Source organism: Charadrius vociferus, unplaced genomic scaffold (assembly GCF_000708025.1).
Source record: "Charadrius vociferus isolate BGI_N301 unplaced genomic scaffold, ASM70802v2 scaffold828, whole genome shotgun sequence".
In the NCBI taxonomy this organism is placed as follows: Eukaryota; Metazoa; Chordata; class Aves; order Charadriiformes; family Charadriidae; genus Charadrius; species Charadrius vociferus.
This window is the reverse complement of record NW_009649708.1, coordinates 246,075-256,105: the sequence shown is the minus strand read 5'-3', so window position 1 is coordinate 256,105 and position 10,031 is coordinate 246,075. Positions and strand designations below refer to the sequence as shown.

The 10,031-nt window shown below is 60.1% G+C and overlaps 2 protein-coding genes across 2 annotated transcripts in view; one reads left to right on the top strand and one right to left on the bottom strand.

The window, feature by feature from the left end:
- Positions 1-5,650: 5,650 nt before the first annotated feature.
- Positions 5,651-6,985, bottom strand: LOC104291454 (toll-like receptor 2; the record flags this gene model as incomplete). Its single annotated transcript, XM_009890689.1, has 1 exon — positions 5,651-6,985. A coding segment is annotated over one exon (1,335 nt), but the record flags the coding sequence as incomplete, so codon positions are not given.
- A 1-nt stretch (position 6,986) lies between these two features.
- The window catches only part of TMCO6 (transmembrane and coiled-coil domains 6), a gene marked incomplete at its 5' end in the record, with an annotated part of 10,036 nt that continues 6,991 nt past the window's right edge, over positions 6,987-10,031 (top strand). Inside the window, one exon of the mRNA XM_009890688.1 lies at positions 6,987-7,006. Coding sequence (XP_009888990.1) covers positions 6,987-7,006 — 20 coding nt within the window. The remainder of the gene's footprint in view (positions 7,007-10,031) is intronic.

Genomic DNA, 10,031 nt, shown 5'->3' with positions numbered 1-10,031 from the left:
GTCCCAGTCCCAGGGGCTACCTGGCAGTGTCACGCAGAGCAGCAGGAACGTCAGGCTGTTCCCCTCCAGCAGTCGCTCCATGATCCAGGGCAGACAGCTCGTGTCAAGCAGGGGGTGGCCGGTGGCTGGTGCCCTGTGTGTGGGATGAGAGACACACCGGGAGAGGGATAACCCACACAGCTGGGCCAGCTGAGCCCTGACCCACGAGAGTCCGAGGATGGGGTTAGCCACGCTGGGAGGTGGTAGCCACCTGAGGGGCAGTAGTAACCCCTTGGCTCCTAGCCATGGGCTCCCATTGAGGTGTCCGGGTCCCTCCTGCTTCACCTCTGGGTCTCCCCAGCCCCATGGTAGCACCACAGGGATGCCGAAGCGAGGACCCGGCTCAGCCCCGGTGCAGAGCTGCAGCTCTGGTACGTACGGCTCGGGGCAGGGTCCAACGGCACCGGGGGATGCCAGGATCCTGAGAGCCGAGCGCCGGCACCTGCCGCCTTCCAGCTCCCGCTCCACGGTGAGAGTGAAGAGGCTGCCGGCTCTGGGGAGAGGCTGGTGCGTGAGCGGGGCTGCAGCAGTGCCTGGAGCCGGCCCCAGCACCCAATCCTTCCCAACCCTGCGGCATATCGGCTGAGTCCCTCACCCCTGCATGGCTGAGCGCCCGTCTGCGGGGGGCTGCAACGCCGGCACGGCACCCAGCCCCCAGGCGTAGACACTGATGGCAGTTTGGGCATCGGGCACAGCGATTTCCATTGCCTCCTCCACCACCCTGGAAGCAGAGGGAGATAAAAGCCAGCGAGGAGGGTCAATCCACCCACCCTGAGGGACACCCCTGGCTGTCTTCTGGCTGAGCACCGTGCTCCCTGCCCAGCCCCACGCCCGGTGTTGGGGTAACAGCCCCCCGAGGGGTAGCTGCCCGACCACGGGGCATCAGGTACCTACAGGCCCAGGGGTGCAACATCCATCACTTGCAGGGCTCGGCCGTCAGGACGGAGCAGATCCCAGGCTTTGTCGTGCGTGCTGACCTGCAATGGGGGTCTGTTAGGTTGGGGAGGGGCACAGAAAGCGGGGGCTGCTGACATCCCACACCCACCCAGGTTGCTTGTGGCCATGCAGAGGCAGGGGCTGGGAAAGAAGAGATTTTGGGGTCACTTCCAGCTTTTCCAGCCCAGGGCCAGGGAAAGGCCGAGCCCTGGGAATGTCTGAGCCCTGCATGGAGCTTGGAGGTCCCCAGCAGCATCCCAGAGCCAAAGGGCTCGGCCTGGTGGAAGGAGCTGGTATCCCTCCTGTGCCACCCAGGCACATGCTGGAGGGACCCCCAGGTGACAGGGAGCAGTGGCTGGCAGGAAAAGCCCAGCCACACGGTGGGCAGGAAGGTGTTATAGGGCTCCCCAGCTCCCTCTTCCCACCATGCTGCTGGAGCCTGGGAGACCCCGCCATGGGCAGCCCAGGCTTCCCACACCTGGGAGTTCCTGCAAAGAGGTGAGAAAACCTGGGATCTGAAGGTATCTGGCTCCCGGTCACCCTGCAGCATAGGGGACTGTATGCCAGTACTGGGGCAACACATGCCCCTTGGCACAGCAGGGTCCAGCCGGTGGCAGAGGGGGAACAAGACCCCCCACCCCAGCTTTTCCTGCCCTACCTGGACCAGGCTGACAGTTTGCAGGCTCTGTGCATCGCCCCCCACAGCCTCCAGTTCTTGGAAGACAGTGTCAATCACCTGGAGACAAGCTGGTCAAGCTGGGAGCAGTTGGGTTTTGGCACCTGTGGCTGGGTCTCGTACCAGTACCAGCAGGACTGGGGGCAGTTGGATGACCCAGGAGCCCAGCACCGTGCAGTTGCGATGTCCCTTCTCCCTGTCACCTCTCCCCTGCCATGCCCTCTGCCCTCACCTGCCAGACAATGCTCTGGAATGGCAGTTGGGTCCCGAGGCCATGAGGGGCCCACAGCAGCAGGGACACGCTGTAGCCAAGGGGAACCAGGGCCAGCTGGGGTCTTGCCAACTCCAGGACCTTCTCCTGATAGGAGAGACGTAGCCAGTAGAGCAGGGGTGGCATGGCACAGCCAGCATGGCATGGCATGGACAGCACGGTGCAGGTGGACCAGCACAGAGGGCATTGGCATGGATCGGCCACAGATGGTATGGCACGGGCAGCACAACATGGTGTAGATGGCGTGGCATGGATGGCATGGCACAGCACGCCAGAGAGAGCACGGCGTGGGCAGTAAGGCATAGACACGGTGGCAGCCACGTCCCAGCACCCAAGAGGAAACAGGGAAGGGGTGAGAAACACCAGCAGAGCCACACACAGGACCAAGCCCCGGGTCCCCGGCACCACCGGTGACACCTGAGGAGCTGCCAGTGGTGCCCAGTGCCTCTGGGACTGCAGCAGCATGCCCCAGCCCACAGCTTGGGCCAGCATCTCCCTGGGTCCTCTGGCTGGGGACAGAGGTGCAGAAGAAGGACTCGGGGCCCACAATACCTGTCCTGCGTCCAAGTGGAAGATGCCATCAACAGTCAAGCGGCTGTCCTGGCATGAGGGAGGGAGCATGATAACATTCAGGTTTCCCTCGTCCCAGTACGACCATTTCAGGCTAAAGGAGGGACTGGGCACACTGGGACAGAGATGGCAGGGGTGGCATGGAGGGCCTGGCGCAGGCGGGGGTGGGGGGAGACCCCCTCCCTTCCCCTGCTATCTGGTAACCCCCAGGAGCACCCCACAAATGAGTGGCCCGCGGGGGCGTAGGGCAGGATCAGCCCAAGACCTCAGCACCCATCTGGGTCCCGAGTGTGGCCGGTGGCTGGAACTGGGACCCCTGCTCCTGTCTGGTTCCCTGGGGACACCCTCGTCCCCTCCGTGCCCACATTCCCACCACTCTCACCTGGACCTCCTTCCCAGTGAAGAGAAGCTGCAGAGGGTCTTCGCTGCTGACCGCCCAGCTTTCCCCCGGCCCTGAAAACACTGAGCGTGGGGTGGTGCGGGGGTGGTCATCCCCACGTGCCCCAGCTCTGTCCCCCCTGCAGCCCAGGGCCAGGTCCCAGGGCTTCCCACTATCCCTGAGCCCTCACACGATGACCACTGTGCTCAGAGCCACCAGGGTGGGGAGGATGTCCCCTCCCCATCACCACCGCTCAGGCCAGCCTCACCAGCGTGGCCAGTGGTCCCAGTGCCACCACGGCTGTGGCTGCCACCATTAGCCCAGTGCCCTGGCATGCGGGTTCGGGCTGAAGGCAGGTGTCCCCAGCCCCAGCTCTACCTGCTGCCTGGTGGAGTCCCACAGCTGCTCGTACGGAGACATCCCGCTTGGCCTGCCGGGACACGGGGCAGAGGGGCAATGAGATGGGTCCTGCCCCATGCAGACAACGCCTGCCAGGAGCTGGGTCAGCCCCTGGGGAGCTGGGCAGTGTCTGGCCATGCCACAGCGAAGGCAGGGGACAGATCCCTCCAAACCACCCTGTGATGTCCCCCACAACGGCACTCACCTCCCCAGCGTCCATGTCCAGCTCAGTACTGGCAGCCCTCGAGCTGCTGTTTCGGAAGGGGCAGGGGATGGGGTTACACGGGGGGATCGTGTTCCCCTGCATTATTGATGGGTGTCGGGCACAGCCGCGTGGGCAGAGCCAGGCGGGGACCGAGTCCAGCCTGGAGGCACCATGTTCTGGAGGCTGAGCCCCGCTGGCCAAGGAGTCAGGCAGGAGGCAGGCAGGAGCTGGGACCCACTCACACCATTGGCATGCTCCTGGCTCCAAGAGGGACATCTTTGCAAGCACAGGACAGGAGATAAGGGACCTTGGACTGTCATGAAGGTTTTTCTAGAGACCAGAAGCAACCACAAACCACAGAATCACATTTATTGGAGATCAGTCATGCCAAGAAAGCACAAAAGGAAATGGTGAAGCTGAGGCTCTACAGGGTCTGTGGAAATACCGACTGTGGGAGAGAGGTCCCAGGACAGCCCCGCCCCTTGCATTTGGGAAGGACCAGGTACAATGAGGAGGCGCACATGTCCCTTCACCTGCCACTGCTGCCCCTACAGAATGAGACTACAACACCGCGCCTGCCTCCCTGCACCTCTGCCTGCCCAAATGTCCTCAGACATGAGGGTGATGCCAGGCTGGACATAATCCACCATGGCACCTGGGCCTCCATCAGGAGCAGGGTGGGGTTGTGCCTCACATGGGTGCTGCTAAGGGAAAAGAAATCCTTGGACGCTGAGGCACAGCGATTCCTCCTTCCCCATCCATTAGACAGCGGCTGCCGCCCCGTGTTGCCAGGTCCATCCAGGAGCAAGGCTGAGCACCAGTGCCCAAGGCGCAAATGCAGCCACCTGGTGTACGCAAGTCCCCGTGGTCAACACAAGCAGAGTACCCATCTAACCACCAATGGCGCTCCCACAGACACCAGCACCTGGGTGGCACGGCCCCATCCCTCCCCTCCAGCCGCTCCAGGCAGACGTGGGCTGGTGGGACAATCCCACACCCACACCCGTGTGCCCTCCAACACGCAGCAGACCCCAAGCCCACCACGGACCCACGGCTGGACCCTGGGCCCTGTTTAGCCCCTCTCCAGCTCCAGCCTTATGTCTTTCCACGCTCCAGTTTCCCACCCATCAGCTAGTCCCGCCTGTGTTTCCTCGCAGGTCACAAACAGAATAGAGTGAGGTGACACAGAGAATATGCAGGAAGAGATTTTAATGAGAAGGCAAGACAGACCACGGGGACGAAGCGCTGGCCAGCCGAGCGCTGCCTACCTACGACCAGCCCCCTTCTTCCTCGTCCCCATCTCCCCGTGCTTGCTTCCCCACCCACCCACCGTGATCCTCCCTTTGATCCTTCCCATAAGCGCTCTCCCTCAGCATCCCATAATCAATTTTCTCTTTACTATGAGACATCTTCTGAATGACCCAGAATAAACTCGGATTCTTCTTATCAGTTAAAAAGTTTCCGGTTGAACCTCTTCAAGTCCCACTTGAGGGGTTCGTCCACCAGTGCTTTGAGAGCTCAGGCCTTGGTTGCTGTCTCTGTTACCTCCTGCTCGTTAGTGTTTGTGTATAGGGTGTTTAATTTACTCGTTTTCCTGTCTTTTGTGGGTTTTCTCTTACGCTGAATAGCAGTTAAGCAGACAAACATCCCCACAGCCACAGATGAGGAGAGGTGGAGGGTCAGCAGAGGGGCTGCAAGGAGGGCTGGGCTGGGGGGCACAGGGCTACCGGCTGGTGGAGAGGCTCTGGGTGGGGGCCACCGGACCCCAGTGAGGCTTGGGGCACCTGGGCAGCCGCACAAAGATGCTGGAGCCGAAATCCTCTTGTTCTGGGCGGGTGACATCACAGGGGCGATGGGTGCAGCGTCGGGGCTTGGGGCAGCCAGAGTTGGCCATAAGGGAAACCCCTCTGGGAGGGCGCAGCCGTGGGGCAGAGCGCGGCAAGGGGCTGTGCTTGGGGGTTTCCCCGAAACTTGGATGGGCAAAGCCACAGCCACTGTGGGATAAATGCTGAGGACAGTCCTGCTCTGCTGGGGATCCTGGACTGGGGACACGCAGGGAGACCCTCACCAGCATTTTGGGGGTCCTGTGAGTCTTCCCACGGAGCTCCCGGCCTTGCAGTCCCTGGGGCTGAGCCCCTGTGGGGAAGCACTGGTGGGAACGGTCACACGTCCCCTTCAGACTCTGCGGCAGGGCCGGAGGAGCCCAGGCCTGGACCTGACCAGGCAGACGGCCCCGGCCACGCCGAGCAGGGCGAGGGCAACGCAGATGGGGGCAATCACCGCAGCACTGTTACACTGCAGCACCGAGACCGGCACGTCCTTCACCAGCCTGCCCTGGTAGCGAGGTGGGGAGCGACACGTGTAGTCCTGGGGCCACCCCTGCCCAAGGTTCCCCATGCCTGCCAGTGCCTGCAGCCCCCCAGCCCCGGAGCAGGAGCAGTTGTAGAGGTTGCCAGCCGCAGTCACATCCCGCAGGTGCCCCAGGAGCTTCACCTCATCCCATGGCAGCTCCGTAATCAAGTTGTTGTCTAGGTGGAGGGTGTCCAACATGGGGTAATTCCTGATGGAGGGGACAGTCTGCAGCATGTTTTGGCTCAGGAAGAGCTTCTTCAGGGAGCTGAGGGAGATGTCTACAGCACGCAGGTGGTTGAAGCTCATGTCCAGCACTTCTAGACCGGGAGGCAGGGGTGTGAGGACTTCATCCACGCCAGTGTCAGACAAATTAAAAATTCGGAGGGACACTGGCCACTGGCAGGAGGAGGATGGGTCTGCCATGAGCTGGTTCTGGCTGAGATCTAGATGCTGAAGCTCGTGCAGCAGCTGCACGCTTTCGCACACGCTGTGGTAGGACGTCAGGTTGTTGCGTTGCAGACTCAGTACCTGGAGCTGAGGGAAAGCCCCGTTGCAGAAGGCGGGCATCAAGCTCTCATCCCCGAGGCTGTTTTGTGCCACATTCAGGGAACGCAGAGCTTGGAACATCCTTCCGATGCCACAGGGCAGGCTGGTGACGTGGGAGCCAGTGACAGCCTGCTCCTGCAGGGTCTCCAGCCAGCTGCTCAGACTAGAGAGGTCCTGCTCGCGGCCCGTCAGCGGGGCAGACGTCACGTTGTGGAAGCGCAGGGACAATATGGGCAAGTGCTGGTCGGCCATTTCATCCCAGTTGCCTCTCCCCTTGAAAACGCAGCTCTCAAAAGCCAGCTCCTGCACCCGAGTGTAGGAGAAGAACCTCAGGACTCGGGCGAGGAGTATCTCAGGCACCAGGAGGTCACCAAAAATTATTTTTCTGATGCCAATGGAGCCCAGCATCTCAGCAGTGGAGGGGTCCGGGTCGCCGATGGGGAAGGCTACGTATCTCTCCAGCTCTCCCCCCCGGAACTCCACGACAGAGGCTGCGAGGCACTGGATGATGCTGCTTGCGCTTTCCTGGGACAGGTTGTAGCACACACAGTACTCCTCTGTGCGATTGAAGAAACACCTGCCTTCTGCCTCCAACAGCCCCAGCCGCAGGAGGAGGAGGAGGAGGAAGAGAGACACATTCATGGCGCACAACCTAGAAACCAGGAGAGCAACAGTGAGAGGTGGCAGCACTCTTGTGGCAGCTGAGGGGACCGTTCAGCTCCAGCTGGCTTTGGGCAGGGTCAGCCCTGGAGCGCCACTGTCCTCATCCCTCCTGCCCAACTGGGTCCATCGCACCCCCTCAGCAGCCGCCTGGCCGCTCAGCCGTGGCACAGGGCAAAGCTCAAGTGACCGGCCAAACACCCAAGAGCTCCCCGGCAGGGTGTTGGTGGCACTGGTCTCACCCCACCCCAAAAGCAAGGCAGGGTGGCTCCTCCTGAGCCAGGCTCCGCGCTTTCCCACCTGGGCTGCCTCGCTGCAGACTCCCAGTGTCTAAGTGACCAGGAAATCCTACGGATCACAATGAAACTAGAATAATCGAGTTTATGGACAGGGAAGCCAAACAGATCCGTCTGACCGCAGGATGGGAGAGCCACAGCTCTGTTTGCTCCTCTGCATGACACGCGCGGCAATCTGGGGCAGGAAATTGCAACAGAGGGCTTCATATTTTCCTTTCTCAGCAACCTGATTCATTACCAGCCTCCACGGGGACAGCAGAAAATAATTGCTGGGAGTCTGTATGCATCCCTGTCAGCATCAGGTATTGCTTTGCTGCCCAGCTGGAGGGCAAGTCTTATCAAGATTGCACAAAAAAAAACAAAAACAAAAACAAAAGCAACAAGCAAAGATTAAAGGCTCCTAAGAATGTGCTGACTCAGCTGTGTCCAAACACCCCAGACGGGGCGGTGGCGAGGAGTCTCTGGTGGTCTCCAGTCCAGCCTCCTGCTTCGAGCAGGTCTGTTGCCAGTACTAGCCCCCATCAGCCAGAGCTTTTTCTGGCCACATCTCAAAAATCTCCGAGGATGGAGCTCTCCCTACCTTTCCATGTCCACTCTCCCGGGGAGCAGCTCTCGTCCAGCACTTGCGCGAAGTCCCCCTCTCTGCGAGGGCAGCACGAAGCCGGGGTAAGTTTGTCCAGTGACTCACCCGCCAGCTCACACCGAAACGTTACCTTACCCCACCACTGCTTCCTCCACCCGCTGCCAAATTCAGGGCTGCGCTGCCAAATCCAGGGCTGCACTGCCAAAGGCACTGAGAGTCCTCAGCTCTCTCCCGCGCCTGATCCTGCCCTGCCTCCGGCTGGATGAGACCTCGGCGCCTGCAGGTGTCTTCCCGCTTCCTTTGGGGCTTCCGCAGCCCGTCCTGCCCTGCCTGGAGACCCTCGGGGCTGGAGGGCACCTGGTGGCAGTGCTGCCGGGCGCTGCCCTTGCTCCGGCTGCGTGACTTCCTGAGCAGGACGGGGACAGCTGTGCCACTGGAAGCCACGCGCCACGCAGCAACCGCCCCAGTCACTTCTGCTTCGTCTCCCTGCAGCAAAGGGATCTTGCAACCGCCCGCTGGGACCTGGGGAGGTCTGAGCGCCACTGCTGCTCGCTCTGCCAGGGAGGATGAGGGAAGAGTGTGCGGTCCAGGTGCCCTAAATACACTCTGGGGACCAGCCCAAACACACCTTTGCTTCCAGATGCTCTGGGCTTGCTGTGCCCACTGGGTGCTGAGCACCCTGCAGGAGGCAATGCAGAATGGCACAGGGCTGTCATACCCCGTACCCAAACCATCCCCACATGCCTGTGTCCCGTGTCGGATGGGGACAGGACACATTCCCATGTGCTGTATGTGCAGCCCAACCCTGCAAAGGGCACTTCTTCACCCCAAGGTGGGCTTCCTTGGCAAGCTGGCTACTCGGCTTGGCCTGAGGAACTCACATCACTTGCCCCATGCTGCTCTGGCAGCTGGTGGCTGTGCCTACACCACGATATAAACGTTCTCCATCAATGAGCAGAGACCACCAGGCATTTGGAAAGATCTGCCAGGGATTTTTAATTCCCCAGGGATTTCTCTACCTATGTCAGGTTTCAGAAAGTGCTTCAGAAAGGTAACGAAACCGCACAGCTAGAAGATGCAATTCTCAGTCTGTTGTTAACATGGCATTAGAAAGAGCCGCTATCGCTGCGACGACAGCTGGGGCAGGAGCCGCCTGTCCCACACGCACTGGCGCTCTGCTGCTGGGATGGGTGAAGGGAAGGTCTCCTTTTGGTCATTACATCTACCACAGCTCCTTTTCTCAGCCCCGGCATCCCAGGCAGAGGGCTGCACTGCTTTGCTGCCTTTCCTTGAGCAATTCCATGTGCAGAGAGGTTCAGCAATTCCATCATTCCTCTTCCCCATCCTCAGCTTACACAAAACTGCTGCTTGTGTGCATCATGGAAAAATCGTAGTGGCCCTTCTAAGTTCTCTTCGCTACGCCTTTGGGAGAGGTCAGCAGCTCTGTCTGGGCCCGGTAACTTTTAATTGCTCATTCCTGGCCACCAGCGGCAACTTCCCCCAAATGCCTTTTTGGGGAAGAGTGAGCCCTTCCTTCTCCTCGGTGGCCAACCACACCCCAGTACAAAAACATGGGTGTTTGGAGCCACCTTTTGGGTGATTACTTCCTTCTTCTCGTCACCACTGGGGGAGATGCCGAGATGCCAAGACCTCGTTGTATTATGTTTCTGTCGAGTCTCTGGGCTTTTTGGGCAACAACGAACATGCAATCCAGCCCAGTGCGTGTGGGCAGAAACCTCACCTGAGCCCGGAGGCTGCCTGGTTTCAGCCCTGCAGGGCTATTACGGTTTGAGGAACTCACAATTCATTGTTGTTTAGACAATCATTCCATCACCTGATGAGGCCCCCCCACCCGGGAAGGGGAATTGGGAAAAAACAAGGAAACCTGAGTGTTGAAATATAAACAGATTTAATAGAATAGACTAGATAATTAACCTTAATAATACTAAAGAACCAATATGGATCCTGTTACCAATACAGAATATGCAAAGATTATCCTCAGCCCATTCTATCAATCAGTAGAAGCTGTGCACTCCCAGCAGTGGACAGTAAATATCAGACACTGCCAGCGCTGCGGCTTCGGGAGGAAGGGAAGGGCTCAGGGCTCCGGCACCGGGGC